The sequence below is a fragment of the Mytilus trossulus genome, chromosome 7 (assembly GCF_036588685.1).
Source record: "Mytilus trossulus isolate FHL-02 chromosome 7, PNRI_Mtr1.1.1.hap1, whole genome shotgun sequence".
Lineage (NCBI taxonomy): Eukaryota > Metazoa > Mollusca > Bivalvia > Mytilida > Mytilidae > Mytilus > Mytilus trossulus.
In genome coordinates, this window is record NC_086379.1 from 66,973,878 (window position 1) to 66,990,951 (window position 17,074).

General features: G+C 32.0%; 1 protein-coding gene and 1 long non-coding RNA gene across 12 annotated transcripts in view; one reads left to right on the plus strand and one right to left on the minus strand.

Annotated features, from left to right (window-relative positions):
- Nucleotides 1–2,391, plus strand: part of LOC134725634 (transmembrane channel-like protein 7) — a 48,179-nt gene extending 45,788 nt beyond the window's left edge. For 7 of the 11 annotated variants that reach the window (XM_063589613.1, XM_063589614.1, XM_063589615.1 and 4 more), the window contains one exon: nt 346–2,391. In XM_063589613.1, coding sequence (XP_063445683.1) covers nt 346–630 — 285 coding nt within the window. In that variant the 3' untranslated portion in view covers nt 631–2,391. The remainder of the gene's footprint in view (nt 1–345) is intronic. The other 4 variants (XM_063589610.1, XM_063589611.1, XM_063589618.1 and 1 more) reach the window with 4 other exon arrangements.
- Nucleotides 2,392–5,495: 3,104 nt separating this feature from the next.
- LOC134727226 (uncharacterized) lies at nt 5,496–10,344 on the minus strand. The gene is made up of 3 exons (XR_010108739.1): nt 10,273–10,344; nt 7,847–7,919; nt 5,496–5,741 (listed from the first exon to the last, which is right to left on the minus strand). It is a non-coding gene; the product is annotated as an uncharacterized LOC134727226 (long non-coding RNA).
- Nucleotides 10,345–17,074: the final 6,730 nt, after the last annotated feature.

Genomic DNA, 17,074 nt, shown 5'->3' on the forward strand with positions numbered 1-17,074 from the left:
GTTGTATAATTGATTCATTATTTTTTGCTATTTCGTTAAATCTAAATTCGAACTAAAATTATTTTTATAATTTATATCAAACATGTTTAATGTATTTCCAATTTAAACAACATGGATAACTTATTTACAGATGATTGGAGCAACCATGCTAGCAGTAATACTTTATAATTGTAACTCTGAATGTGTTGTTCGAATCGTAATCAGAGGAAATTATTAGTGATCGTTCTGAGATTGAAACAAGCGTTAAATCTATAAATAGTTTCATTTATTGATTTATTTTTCAAAAAAACAGCTGAATTTGATTAAATGATTAAATTGTTATGAATATTTTTTTTCTGTTTTTAGACAAAACATTTTATACAGGATGATGTACCCCCGCCGCCAGCTTATGAAGAAAAAGTTACTGAAGAGAAACAACCAACTCCTCCACCTCCTGAGGTAGAGGATGATTGGGATGAGGCCCCTATCATATTAGCAGTCACATCACCCCAAACACAACCAACGCATAATCGTCCTAAATCATCGTCTCCAGAACATTTTGAAATGAAAAAAAGAAAATCTAAAAAATCAAAGGTGACTCCTAGAGTTGAAAAGAATGAACAACCTACAAATATGCCTTTTGACTTTTAATAATTTTTATACTTGACTTTTGACAATTAAAAGCATGTCTGTGATACATTTTTTATGACCCGTCCTAATGTGTATATAAAGATATATTATATATATATCCGTCCTATTTCTCTGTATGTGCATTTTATAAAACAAATATATGAAAGACATGTGATGTTCTTCAATTGTTGAATGAACATGTAATTTTCTTCTATTGTTGAATGATTTTGATTGAATATTCTGTAAATGTGATTTGTATTGCAATTTATTGTATTTTATTCTTGATTAACGTTTTTATTTTGTATGATTCCTCATTCTATTTTTCGTCGGTTCTCTTATTTCATTAATCAAGTATGATAGTGTTGTTGGCATACTATCTTACTTTTTTAGCTTTAACAAAATTTATAAATGATATTTTTCATTTAATATAACCATCTTGCAAGTTCTGTGGATAGTATTTCAGTGCTTTGCTACAGCTATCATTAGGCACACTTTTAAAAATTGTGTTTTCCAATCGGTTAGATATTCCAAAATAAAAGCTAGTTATTCAAGTCATAATACAAGTTTTTGTTTTTGATAGTTCCCACTTCAAATTATCTTATAACGGATTCTGCCTTTTTAACGAACCATATCGTCCATAACAAACATTTAATTTAAAAATTTAACCTTCATTTGATGAAATTATCCTTTTTACTGAAAGTAAATGAGGAAAACCTTGTTATTTTCATTTGATTTGTTATTACTACTTGATTAAACTACTTAAGTATTTTAAAATAAGTTTTGAAAGTTTGGAGAACAAAAAAATTCAACTAATAGAAATATTTGTCACTATTTGTTATGGATCAAATGTGATGATTGTATTTCTTCTTTATATTGGTGTTTGTTTTTAACTGGATCACCATTTAACATTTATTAAGCTCATCATTTGTATTCTTTAACATCATGAAAATAGTATAGCTTTATATTTCTATGTTTCTCAATAGTGTCTCTATTTTAAATGCTCACTAATAGGATTGACAATCGTTGTGAAAGATTCATTTGTTCAGAACTCTTATTAATTTAACTGATTGCAGTTTCAGTCAGCTGAAACTAGGAACTGTGAAATGAAGTAAATTAAGAGTTAGCTCACATCATGTAATGTTATTATCTTTATGCATAAAAAAAAATATTTTGAAATTAGATATATGCATATGTATTTCAAAAGTTAATGCTTCTTTGTGCAATTCGTGTTTTTAAATTACTTCAATTATATGAAACTTTACAATTCTAGGTTATCATGACATCGATTTAATTTCGTCCATCGTCAAGAGAATGTCTTGCTACTTCACTCGCAATATTTTTATAAGAATGTTATAACTTGTGAATTTTATATATTATGTGGGGTACACAAATGTCTTGAGACACAGGTGAAGGTGTATTGTTACCATGGTTAGATAACGTTCAAATCAGAACAGAAAATCTAGTAACATATAATGTGTTCTACTGTTGGTTATTAATACATATATTCAATTAAACCTATTTAATTAAAGCGAAATGAGCTGTAAACTGATCTACATGATTTGCTTCAGTCATTTCGATAGATTTTCTGTTCTGACTTATTCTCTTTATACTGCTGCATCTTTTCTTGAGTGTGTTGTAGTATGACACTTAGTATCTTCACAGAGTAATAATTAATGAGCTGGTCTCATGAGATGCAAATATTTATATATTTTATGGTCATATATGACGTGACTTTTGGTTACAATCTTAATATTGTTGACAATAAATTTATCTGTTCATCTAGATATTGTTGTCTTTTCTGCGACGAATGTTTTAATCAAGTATCCTTGGTGGTCGTTGACAGTTAAAATATGATACCAAAGTTAATTTTTATGCACCATATCATGACGCATCTTCATTAAACCTTAAAAATCAAAAGGTATCGAAAACGGAAATGCAACATATTAGTAATAAGTCACATCAAAACCATCTGAAGAACACATATAGAACTTGAAAGTTAGCCTTTAATATAATCTGCATTGAAAATAAAAAAAAGATTTAGTGTATATCACGCCAATATAAAAACGAGTATTGATAAGGGCTAGTGATACATAACTATAAGTTTATTTTGACGCATCCATTCTTTTTTATTAATGGTTCAGAAAACTCAATTTCTGTTTGACCATTGGTGGTCTTCTGTTGTTGTTCTATAGTCGAGTTGTTATCTCTTTGACACATTCCCCATTTCCATTGTCAATTTTACTAAAATTATCTTAAAACACATCGGATAGACAATTAACCGGGTCACGTCATATTGTCATTCGTTGGAGTTGAGTTTTTATTTTTACTATTTCTGGTTAAAAAAGTGAAGATCATTTTGAAAAAGGTACATTAATATATCGTTTGTTTATGTAATATTTACGTGTTTCTCGTTTTGTTTATATAGATTAGACCGTTGGTTTCCCGTTTGAATGGTTTTACACTAGTAATTTTGGGGCCCTTTATAGCTTGTTGTTCGGTGTGAGCCAAGGCTCCGTGTTGAAGGCCGTACTTTAACCTATAATGGTTTACTTTTTAAATTGTTACTTAGATGGAGAGTTTTCTCATTGGAACTAATACCACATCTTCCTATATCTACATTAATATAATAAAAAAAAACGAATGATTTGAAAAATTATAACTTTCTTGAAACTTATATTGAAAAATAAGGATGATAAAATATTTGCAGATAGAAAAAGTTAGTATAGTAAGCATAGTGTGAAATGTACAAATGATTTTTACTGCATAAATGTTTTAAAATCTCAACACAAACCTAAATAAAATAGTTTTTAATACGAAGTCAGATCCGAGTCAAGTCTCCAAAAACTACAAACATCCGTAGTGTTGAGTGTTAATTATTGAGTATATAGCGTTTTTCATTCAACACGTTTTAACCTGATCAGCACACCAAGACACAACATAGAAAAAAGTAAATAACAAAAATACTGAACTCCGAGGAAAATCCAAAACGGAAAGTCCCTGATCAAACGACAAAAACAAATGATAAAACACATCAAACGTATTGACAAATGACTGTCATATTCCTAACTTGGTACAGGCATTCTAAAATGTAGAAAATTGGGGATTAAACCTGGTCTTATAGCGCTAAACCTCTCACTTGTATGACAATTGCATCAAGTTCCATTTTATTTATAAGAAAGCGTGAACAAAACAAACATAATAGGTGAAATTATCAAAATAGGGATACATCCATCAATACCGTGTCACAATTTCAATCAGAACAAAACAAACAAATATATAACACAGAAACACAATAAGAAAATATATTATTAAAAAACCACGTGCATTACTATCTAAAGACTAAGAAACAGAAACATCACGAAAATTTGGTGTTGATTTCAGCTGCTTCGGAAGAGTAAGCGGATCCTGTTCTATATTTGGCACCTGACGTGTTGCTCATGCTATTACAATCCAATAAAAAGTATAATTTGGTAGATCATGTTCATGAACGGGAACGGAATTGTAGTTACGACATAAGGACATATCTGATATCATCTGAGAAACCGACATTTCATAACAGTCAACCAGCTCGTAACGGGGTCCGTTCAATATACGTAGGGATAGTTTATAATTTAACCATTTGGAACTCTTGATTTAATATCTTCATTATGAGAAGCAACGTACCCTCTATCAAGGAAAACATCATAGGAAATGCAAGCCCAGGAAGATCGATTTAATTGGGAGATATATCTTCCTTATGCAGGCGCTGCTAGGGTGTAGAAATGGAATGTTTGCAATTTGAAAACTGAAATAGTTGATCATGCTAAGGAAATAGTTTCTGGCGCACGTTTATTATATGCCTTTTGTATATACAGATTACTTATGGGAGAAAAAACAAGTGGTTTCTTAAGACAGGAGGTCTTTAAATACAGGTACAAACTATATGAAATGTACTACAGAGGGATCTAAAATTTATGGTCTTATAATACAGGTTTTGCTTAATACAGGCTTGTTTCTTTATTATTATGAGGCATACAGAAACTTCTTAGAAAAAAGATAAGAAGAAAGCAATGTTTTTAACACTACTCTCCGATAGATAAATGATGTTCTTTCACTAAATAATTAAAAAAATGGTGACTATGCTGAACGCATCTATTCCATCGAAATAGAGATGAAGGATTTAACAGATACAGTTAAGTCGGCCTCATATTGGACAACATCCCTAATGCGCCTCGAAATGAGGAACTCAAAAGTCACGTGTAAAGACAAAATCTATGTGTAGTGAGCTATTGAATGTGTTCAACGTATTAAAATTTCATAGAACTTATTGTGTTAAAAAGGGGATATTTTACCACAAGGAGCCGCATCACAAAAGGATGTTCGGGGTTTGCTATTTTACGAAAAAAGTAATCTCACTTCGTACCCCGAAAATTTAGCCACATATGTGAAAATGTCACATCTACGAAACGAAAATGTGGAGCAGAATCTGCTTACCCTCCCGGGGCACCAGATATCACCCTAGTTTTGTTGAGGTTCGTGATGCTTATTCTTTAGTTTTCTATGTTGTGTCATGTGCTTTATTGTTTGTTTTTTTAATTTTTAGCCATGGTGTTGTCAGTTTGTTGTCGATTTAATATGAGTTTGACTGTCGCTCTGGTAACTTTCGTTCCTCTTTTTTGACTGTAGTTAGTTTTATATGAATAAATGATTTCGCTAATCATTTTTAATGTACATTTGTTTCATTCAAAATAAATTGGATTTAAGTAAACACAGAGAGTCTACCAAAAACAAAAAGAGCATGAACAAAACTTATCATCAGAAAGCTACAAATGTTAAATGAAAATTGCCGAGATATAAACTTTGGATTATTTAATGTTGAAAATAAATTTTATAATGAAAGTCGTAAGAGCTAGAAGGAAAAGTTTTAATTCATTCTTCAAAGTTAATTAATAGCCTGGGTCTATCGACAGGAGGTTGTCAGGCCTTACAATCAAGACAACAACATTCTCGGTTTCCAACGCAGTTTGCGTCACTTCCGCTGCATCCGTTCCTGATACATAAGCCAACACATGGTGGACGACTAAATCCACAATCGTTTTGTGGGAAACACTTACGGGGAGCGCTACGTTTATCCGCATCTGCCTTTGGCATACCTTTAAAAAAAAAAGGAATACTATGCTGTAAAACGACAATGCAATAAAAGCACATATCATCTTCACTTATAAACAAAATCATAAAAAGTGAAATCATAAAAATACTGAACTCCGAGGAAAATTCAAAAGGGAAAGTCCTTATTTAAATGAAAAATCTCAATCTCAAACACATTAATCGAATAGATAACACGCCAATGACCAGTTCCTGATGGTATCATCGACCAGGTAGGCAGTATTTCAGAACCGACGTGATTTATATTTAATAAACCTTTCTAAATTTGACCAATAATACATTGTGTGTATAAGTAATAACGGTTTCAACTCCATCAGGCAAATTGTACCTAAGATGGGTTTTTGTTTTTATTCGTTTGTTGTTGTTTGGTTTTTTTTTGGTTTTTTTTTGGGGGGGGGGGGGGGGCAGGAAGCTTTTTGTTTATATCTCTTATAACTATTTAATTTTCCATACAATTACTGATTGAAAGTTAAAACTTAACATAGAAAATATTGTATTACATCTTTTTTTGTAATAAAATTGAGAATGGAAATGGGGAATGTGTCAAAGAGACAACAAACCGACCATAAAACAGACAACAGCAGAAGGTCATCAATATGTTTTTAATGCAGCGAGAAATTCCCGCACCCGGAGGCATCCTTCAGCTTGCCCCTAAACATATATATATACTAGTTCAGTAATAATGAACGCCATAATCAACTCATAATTGTACACAAGAAATTAAAATTTAAAAAAATACAAGACTAACAAAGACCAGAGGCTCCTGACTTGGGACAGGAGTGAAAATGCGGCGGGGTTAAACATGTTTTTGAGATTTCAAACCTCCATACATCTAGCCAATGTAGAAAAGTAAATACATAACAATATGCACATTAAAATTCAGTTCAAGAAAAGTCCGAGTCTGATGTCAGAAGATGTAACTAAACAAAATAAACAAAATGACAATAATACATAAATAACAACAGACTACTAGCAGTTAACTGACATGCCAGCTCCAGACTTCAATTGAACTGATTGAAAGATTATGTCTTCAGCATATATTTATCATGTAGAATCCTTCCCGTTAGGGGTTTAGTATCATACCATCATCACATATATGAGAAGAACATAACCCGTGTAAACCCGACAGCTGTTTTTGTAAGTTGTAAGTTTATTTCGTTATATATCCATTTTACGTACAAAACACGAGTTTCTTGAAAAACGATCATGAGGTAATCTATAGACCCCAACTGAATGTTAAACGATTGAGAGCATACAAACAAAAAGGGCCTAACTAATACAGTCAAAACCAAAACAAAAAAAGATATTAATTTTATTGAGATGAAATCAGGATATCATTAGTCTAGGCAAGATATGTAAGGCAGAGTTAAAATCAAATCCCAATATTGTTGAAAAGGTTTAAGTTTTGGTTAAGAAAAAGTTATCAAAGGTACTAGGATTATAATTTAATACACCAGATACGCGTTTCGTATACATTAAACTCATCAGTGACGCTCAAATTAAAAGATATATAAAGCCAAACAGTTGCAGGCAAGTTTTTGTTAAGGGTATCCTGACACAGACACCTACAGACAAGACAAAGATAAAATCTCCCTCTTGAGTTCATGCAATACCTTCGATCTTTGTTTGAGTGTTACTTGTATATTGCATGATTTATTCCCATCATGAATGGGACCTACCGAATTATACTATTTACCGGATTTGTAATCACATAAGCCACACGACGGGTGCCACATGTGGAGCAGGATCTGCTTACCCTTCCGGAGCACCTGAGATCACCCTAGTTTCTAGTGGTGTTCGTGTTGTTTATTCTTTAGTTTTCTATGTTGTGTCATGTGTACTATTGTTTTTCTGTTTGTCTTTTTCATTTTTAGCCATGGCGTTGTCAGTTTGATTTAGATTTATGAGTTTGACTGTCCCTTTGGAATCTTTCGTCCCTCTTTTATTAAACATTTGAACATAGGTAAACTACTGTTGCTATTTTGGACAGGTTTTAAAACTCTTTCTTCTAAATATCAATAAAATATTCTGAGTGTTATTTTATCCCTGGTAAACTGAAATGCTCTACAATTATGCCATGGAAAATACTTACAAACAAGACAAAATGCAAGAAGAAAAACAAATGTGTACGACCTCATTTTCCTCAAAAGTTGATATCAAGTAATCTGTAAAGAAAAATACAAAAGACAATATACCTGGACAATATACAGTATGACAAATCAGATAGTTTGTGAATTTTTACGCAAAGTTTTAAAATTTGTTTTGGAAAATAAACGTAGCAAAACGGTCAAGACTTTCAATATTGCTATTGCAAAATAAATATATAGATGTGGTATGATGTATGAATGTCAATGAAACAACAATTAACATAAGACCAAATGTCAAAGATGTAAACAGAGAAAAACCGTATTCTTATATTAAAAGCGTTTACAAATGAGTATACTCGACGTATGCTGAACACAAACTTTGAAATAAGATAACACACAACTCATCCATACAGATCATGCCAAAGCTTTTTGTAACTTTTCATGTTTTAATGACTATCACACAATCAAAAATTATACCAAATAAATCAATCAAACAAATAACAAATGAACGTCATTGAACCAGCAGCCTGGTACAAAAAAAATCACAAAAATACTGAATTCCGAGGAAAATTCAAAACGGAAAGCCTATAATCAAATGGTGCCTGAAGCGATTACTTTGACATTGTTTGCAATGATCTTATTAAAAAATTAATACTATTTTACAAACAAATAATAAATAAAAGAACACACATTTGCTTTTAAACTAGATTTAATCTACCACTTTCTACATACAGGAATTGACTAAGTCATGCTGAATTACTGAAATCTTCACAATTTTAGCATTTTAGTTAAATTTTAGGCGGTTTCCGTCTTAAATGAAAGTGGCCGCATTCGTGTTCATTCATAATATTGAAATGTAAGTTGTATTTGACGATAATACATACCATATTTAAAGGTTGAGGATGAACACGGATGCGGCCACTTTCATTTTTGACAAAAAAACATCAGAAAAAATACGTTTTTTGGCATTTTTGATAGAATTTTCATATTGAAGCTTGAATCGGAGCGTTTTTAATGACTAAATAAGTTAAAATCTTTCACATAAACTAATTGAATCAATTGAAATAGATACTTAAGTGTTTAAAAAGTGTCCAAAATCTTTCTTTAGATGAACCAGAATTTTGAGGCCAAAATCTGCCCTTACCGGACCTACTCCTTAACTTGCAGTTAAGTAATTTTGTTATTAAACTTTTATAGCTATACTGCCCGTCTGCTATTGAGGACTGTTCTCTTCTCATTATAGTTATTTTTTGTGTTGCTAAACATTTTGGCAATTCATACGTTTGATCATTCTTCTGTTGATTTAGTGATAACAGGCAAACTGCGATATAAGTAATAGACAAAAGTTGTTGTCAAAATTTCGAATGACAGTTGTTATCCATTCGATTGATGTGTTTGGACTTTTGATTTTGCCTTTTAATTTTGGATTTTTCTTTGTGAATTTTCCACGGAGTTCAGTATTTTTGTGTTTTTACTTTTTGCTATGCAATAATTTTTCCAATTTACAATTTCGTCCCGTCTTACATTGGTAAATATATTCAGATATAACAACAAAAAACTTCGAAAATGGGGAAAATGTATATTTCGAAGCAACGTTTCTAAAATGGTTATTTGCATTTTTTAAAAATTGTATGGGTCAATTGATGTGAAAACAATACATTTTAATAGTCATCACCAATGGTCCTCCATTTTATCAATAGTAAATTAGAAAGCAGGTCACTGTCTATGGATTAAGCGAAGATGACACTATTGAGAGCTTGATATTAATATAGTTAAAAAATTCCATACATCCAAAGTGTTTTCTGGTGTTTCTCGGATTTAAACTAAGAACTTTTCAAAGATATGCAAAGGTAAAATAAAAGATTTTTACATATAAAAGCAGTTCTTTTTAAATCTCAATTACTTCCCTTTAAATTGTTTAATAACCAGAGTGTACGAAATTATTGATAATCATGTATTTTAAACGAAAATAACAAAAAGTTGACCAAATAGCATATGCTAATAAGACTTTTGTGAGAAATCTAGTACATCCAAACTCTTCCTTGGCCAGCGTCGTCTTCTTACAATGGAATTCACATGCAATCTACACTGTAACAACTGTACATAAAAACTCTGTGCTCTAAGAAGGATTTCCCCCATTAAAAACGGCTTAATTTCTTTAGTATTGCAAATTTGCACCTAATCAACATATGGACTTCTGTTCAGATAAAGAGAATAGTAATAGGACCACTGTATCCTTTTTGGGAAAATTTCCACAACTGTGGAAATTTCAAAAAATTATACAATAAAGTTCTTTTTAAATTAAAACCATTCAATTCTGCTCCTGAGGTTAATAAATATTTTCAAATCCTGAACGTTAACAAAATAGGATATCGAATGAAAGTTACAAATAATAAAATATAAATGAATATGCTTAATAAACGATACAGACCTTCTGAAAGCTGTCTTTATAGCTGTTCACGTTTTGATTATTTTCTAGCTTATATACCATTTTGAAGTGTATACCATAACATTTAAAATATAGCCGCATATTATTGTATCACAAAACATGGTACAAAATGATGCCCAAAAGGATTTTGTTGAACATATTTCGGAGAAGGCTATTTAAAAAAAAAGGACAATTAATCATTTTTTTTCCTAAAAATTATGTACGCCGAATAAGTATTATATGTATACATTATGTATTTTTGTAAACGAGGTTTTGTAAGCAGGCATATCGAAATGAAATTGCATCCTGATTTTATAAGCTGATCTCTATATAAAAAAACATGAGGAATACATGGATAAACAACAATAGAACATGACACTGAGGTCTTTTGATCGGTTTTGAAAATATCATAATAATCAATCATATATACGAAAACTGCTTTTATTCTAAATATCTTATATACCTATTTGTAAACGCGAACAAAGAATAATTTGTTAGTACATAAACTTAGATTCGTTTGTTTCTGAAAGATAAATAAGATAAACCAACTCGTGATGGCGTCTGTAAAATTTACGAAGGGATGATTTCAACTGCACCATTTGGAACTCTTGGTTTAATAGCTTCCTTGTGAGCAGTAACCCCTTATCAAGAAAATCATGATAGGAAATGCAAGCACGGGAATATCGTATCAATTGGGAGATATATACCCCGTGTGCAGGTGCTGCTGAAATATTGCTACTTAGAAATGGAAAGTTCACAATTGGAAAGCTGAAATCATCTCTTTTGTCGTAAAGTTTTGTTTTCAACCGACCCTCATTGTCAATTTCAAGATGTAAGTCAAGATATGAAGCCGACTTAACTGCATCTGTAGTATCCTTTATCTCCAATTCGATGGGATAGATGCGTTCCACATAGTCACCAAATTTTGAATTGTTTAGTGAAAGAACGTCATCTATATAGCGGAAAGTATGTAAATGTATGACCACAGTATGTATTTGTATGACCACAGTATGTATTTGTATGACCACTGTATGTATTTGTATGACCACAGTATGTATTTGTATGACCACAGTATGTATTTTTATGACCACAGTAAATATCTGTATGAACACAGTATGTATTTGTATGACCACAGTATGTCATTGTATGACCACAGTATGTATTTGTTGCGCAGACAAGCTTATACAGGATGAAGGTACAAACCAACGTCGATACACTAATTTTGGCAAGTCTGTACTTCACCGGTAGACAACGAAAGCTACAATCATCTACGGTCTTGCAAAATAGAGAGATATTATGGATACGTAGCAAATCCCCCGACCAAACACATAACTCTTTGGTAAACATAAGAGGCTTCTTAATTATAAAATTAAAGGAGACCAGTCTATCTAACACAATCTAATCTTTTGAATTATAGTAACACAGGATAAGAGAACCCCAAATATTAGCTAGGGTACAGTGTGGGTTCATATTCCATTCTACATGGGACTGCAACTGAAACTGACGCAAAGTTTCCTTCTGTGAATGTAGAAATAAGTGCAATGTTCAATTTAAATTGGCCAACCTCATTTCCATTTTCATAAAAAGATCAACATTTCTGGGAGTTGGAAGGTTTGTCTGTGGCGAATGAATCCGAACCCCAATGATTTACCTATTCCCCTGATTTTTTCAAGTATTTTCTTGAAATTGGACAGTTTGCTTCGCTTACAAAAAGTATGTTTCGATTCCTTCTAGTGAATTCCGTTAACAGTACATCCCTGGCGAAAATTCTTCAACGAGGGATCAGCTGATTCAGACTGCCTGTCTTTAACGACAATTATAGCTAAACTAACCATCAAAAGCGAAACCCAACTGATCAATATCAGAATCAGAAAGTGAAACCCTAGTCAAACTTAAAGCAAGTGTTAACGTCCCTCTTGGACAATTTTTCCGAAACTCCTATATTCTGAATTTTCCTCACGGCCTCGTCAATGCTGTACTGTACTGAGTAAAATCAGTCATCTATTACTAGTTATCCATTCAAAGAATTATTAAGTAGTCGATGAGAAAGATCAATTAAACGAAATCTCCGTTCTTCTTTTTGACCTAAAACAAAGATGAAATTCTTAGAGTTGGCAATGGGGGTAATCGAAATGACTGGCAATCTATTTTTTCTCTGTCAAGATCTGCATTAAAAGAGGGACGGAAGACACCAGATATACAGTCAAACTCATAAATCGCAAACAAACTGACAACGCCATGGCCAAAAATGGAAAAGACAAACAGATCAACAAACAATAGTACACATGAAAGAACATAGAAAACTAAAGAATAAGCAAATTTTTCAATATTTTAATTGTTTGCTCGAACAAGTAACCTTGGACTATTGCATTTTGAAATCAAATTGAAGACTCTTTACTTGTTTTTTAGCTGCTGATTTTGATAGATAAAATTGTAAAGATTTTTATACATTATGTACACACACAGGGGTATATCTACACGAGTTAACATGGGAATCCTTGTCTCATTTTGCGTGTCCGAAAAGGGTTGTTTACAAAGCACCTGAATCCCAATAAGTCATAGTTACAAACAATGAAAGTTGCAGATAATCTTTGAATATTCTTAGTTTTGTAGATAAACTGTATTTCTTTTGACCCGCATAAGAATTTAAGGTGTAATAGTTTCTAAATGGACAGATCTCTGAGTTGATGAGACGAACGGTACCCAACCAAAGCACCATGTCAGTTTCTGCCCAAGACGATTTAGGACTTCTAGTCTTGCGTAGGATGTACTGTTGATCATATGTGACACAATTTAATCAATATCCTCTATTGAAATCAAATCGAGCATTAAACTTGTACTTGAGGAACAGAAAATTTCAGTTTATTCTGTTCGAATGTTCTTTTCTTCCCTGTCTGGCCTCTTAAATGCTATTTTCTCCCAGCATATTTTCTGTCCTGCCTGGCCTCTGGAATGTAATTATATTCCCTATCTGGTCTCTTGGATGCAATTGCCTTCCCTGTCTAGCCTCTGGAAAGCTATTTGCATCACGGCCTTTACCATGGAATTAGAATGTTGTCTGAGGTTCTATTGCAGATCTTCACACGGCATGGTCTTGTGAGAGTTCCCCCAAATATATTTTGGCTGCTTAATTACGATCGATTGGAATGTTTTGAAAACAATTGAATTAAAACAGTGTATCTTAATATTATACAATTTATGATAGTAGTAAAAATACCACTATAGCCTCGAAAAATCGATATTTTTACTTTGTTTTTATTGTGATTGGTTATTTTGTTGTTCTTCTTGATAGAGCTTGAAAACGATTTTACTATAATGTTATATAAGAATATTTTCACTTATTAAATCATTGCCTAATTTTAACTGCAGACTTCGTGTAATTTCACAAAACAACTGAAGGCCTAAAAGTGGTTGTATGAATCATTAACAAATAACTCCTTTTAGGAATCACACAGATGTTAAATTTCTATCGGCATATCTATTATTAATGAATGCTTATCTACAATAGATGTTACCTTCATGTGTGTTGAAATTGCCTCTGAGTCATTTTGTCTTATTTGACTAATGACTGCAAAAAAACTTACATGTTTTTCGGGTAAGGTTGAAAGTTGGTACATATTAAATAAAAGAAACAGTAGTATACCGCTGTTCGAAAGTCATAAATCGATGGAGAGAAAACAATGCAAAGCAAAACCGATGGAAACACATCAAATATAAGAGGAAAACAACAAAACAACAGAAACACTAAAGTACAACAAAAATAACAAAAAACAAACACACAAAGAATCGTACTATAATATAACAAATGCCTTTCCCCGATTGTATGGCTAGCCAAACCCCCTGCTTTTATGACAATGTTAAATATAACACTAAAATGAAAACACTACATTTAAAACGTTTCAACCCGCTGCATTTGTTTCACCTGTCTTAAGTCAGGAACTTGATGTTTAGTGGGTGTCATTTAAAGATGCTGTTCATGAGTGTTTCTGGTTTCTCGTATTTTTTATAGGTTAGACCGTTGGTTTTCCCATTTGAATGGGATTCACTTGCATGGAGAGTTGTCTCATAGGCACTCATACCACATCTTCTTCTATCTAAAGACCATGAATGAGTACTTTAACTTATCACAATGTTACAAAAAACGTTGCAACTCGTATTTTGAATGAACAGTTGGAATAAAAACTTATGAAAGAAGCCAATCAGGCAAAGATAAAAAGGCAGAATATTTAGACCAGTGTGTCTCTGTTTCAATATAATATCACAATTCCTCTGTTCGTGAAGAAACAAGAGGCTAAAGAAAGTGAAAATTGTATACTACCATTTATGACGTAGAAGTCAACAACTATAGATCACTGTACGTCTATTATATATTTTTTTTCTATCTACAGACATAGAATTTTTAAATAAATTTTACTCAGAATAGCCTTTGAATACAAGTTCCTTAGTCTTCATTTGTAGACTTGAATACAAATTAGAATACTTCTGTGTTTACCATTTTTATAAATTGTTGACGCAAATGAAAATGTTTGAAGCGCAAAGTGAAGGATTTGTAATGAAATATAAATTTGCACAAATACAACGCACCGCTGCCATCAACACAAAGCATTTAGATGTAATAACAAGACGTGCCTTGAAAAAGTTGTTCCTGACATATAACAGGCACATGAAGTAGAGAAAATAATGGTTTTCGCAGATTTCAACCTCCTAGTTTATAGTTAGATCAGTGGAGCATGAAAAAATAATAACAGGCTAGGAAATCTATGCAACGGTATATTAGATAATAAAGACGCGAGTACAAAAATTAGTGTCGATAGCCCAATAGTCAGCACTTCGGTGTTGACATGAATATCAATTATGTGGTCATTTTCAAAAACTTTCTGTTTACAAAACTTTGAATTTTCGAAAAACTAAAGATTTTCTTATCCCAGGAATAGATTACCTTAGCCATATTTGGCACAACCTTTCGAAATTTTGGATCCTCAATGCTCTTCAACTTTGTACTTGTTTGGCTTTATATCTATTTTGACATGAGCGTCACTGATGAGTCTTTTGTAGACGAAACGCGCGTCTGACGTACTAAACTATAATCCTGGTACCTTTGATAACTATTATTCTATAATGATCACTGTTACTACAATCAAGCTCAATGTACTGTACTGCCTGATATGTAGTCCACACTTAATTTAACGTTAGTTAAAGTACTTCAAATATTTGAGTAAATTTCAGACAGCTCCGTTGTAAGCTTTACTGGAAGACAGGCTCATATGCACATGTATAAAATTGCAATACAGAAAAAAAACATATCATAAAAAAAAGAAGACGTGGTTTCATTGCTAATGAGACAAAACTCTCCACAAAAGACTAAAATGACACAGAATTTGAACATATAAGGCATCAAGCTCATCCCAATATGTACCAAACTAATTGATAGAACCAAAACATTTTCACTATTGCTTTAATCAATAAATTATTAACCAAAAGCTTCAAATTTAAAGGACACTTAATAACCAAATAAGAGATATATATGACTGCTATGTATAACAATTTGGCACAATATTTGTTGAATTCAAGCTGTCGGTTTGCTATTGACGAACATACAAGGGAAAATATTGTCATACTGTTCCGATATAACGTAGATACCATAACAAAGCTTTTTTGACCTGAAGACCGAAAAATATGCATGGCATATTTTGTGTAAAGATACGTCATTTCTGATTGACTTAAGTCCATTTGCAATATTAAAGATTTGGTATATGGACAATTGTATTATTCCTATTGGTCATTTGATAGGAGCCTAGTTTTGTTTTATATCTGACAGTGAATTGTTTTTTTCTTGATTTATGATTGTAAGTCAATGTATTTAACGTCGTATAAAAGGAGATTCTAAATTATAATATAAAAAACAATTTCAGTTACTTGACTATTGCAAGCAACACGTCAGCTATGTCTAAACTACATTCGTTGTATAATGTAGATTTTTCTTGATTCATGATTTTTGAAACCAATTGGTGACTGTTAAAGTGAACGTTCTGTCCAAATTGTGACTGTTGAAGTCAACGTTCTGTTCAAATTGTGACTGTTGAAGTCAACGTTCTGTTCAAATTGTGACTGTTAAAGTCGAGTTCATGAGTCCAACCACCCACCCCCCTTGGAAATTCCTGGCTATGGGCCTGCGAAATATATTTATATATATTACCAGATAGAGATAGCGTAATATTTTGTAGATTTAGAACTGGTAACCCTAGATTACCAATTGAAACTGGTAGATGGATAGGTTTAGAAAGAGAAAGAAGATATTGTAATTTATACCAATGTCAAGAATAAGGTGACGAATTTTACTTCTTTTTGAACTGTAGATCCCTAGACTTTTTGGATAATTGTTATTGTATCAGAGTAAATGTAATTACAGTTTGTAATTATTACAAACTACACAAAGAAACAAGTTAAAAAAATATATGTAAATCTATAAAGGTTATAAACCCATAAGCAGGTCTTTCTGGTTAGCCTTTGTCTATTGGTTTTTTTTCTATTATGATAACTAAATAATCTTGTATAATACTTGTAACATTTTTATCTTGTCATGTGCACAATTTATTTTGTATGCTATGTATTATTATTTCATACTTTGTACCAATGTGTATACACTTTCATTGCAATTTAGACAAAATTGACTAATACGAAAATTACCATTCAACAGAAAACAATAAATGAAAAACAATAATTCTAAAGAAGTTCTGTTTATTCATCATAACGGCTTGTCACAATTCATACAACAACAACTTTTGTAGAACTTGCAAGTGGCACT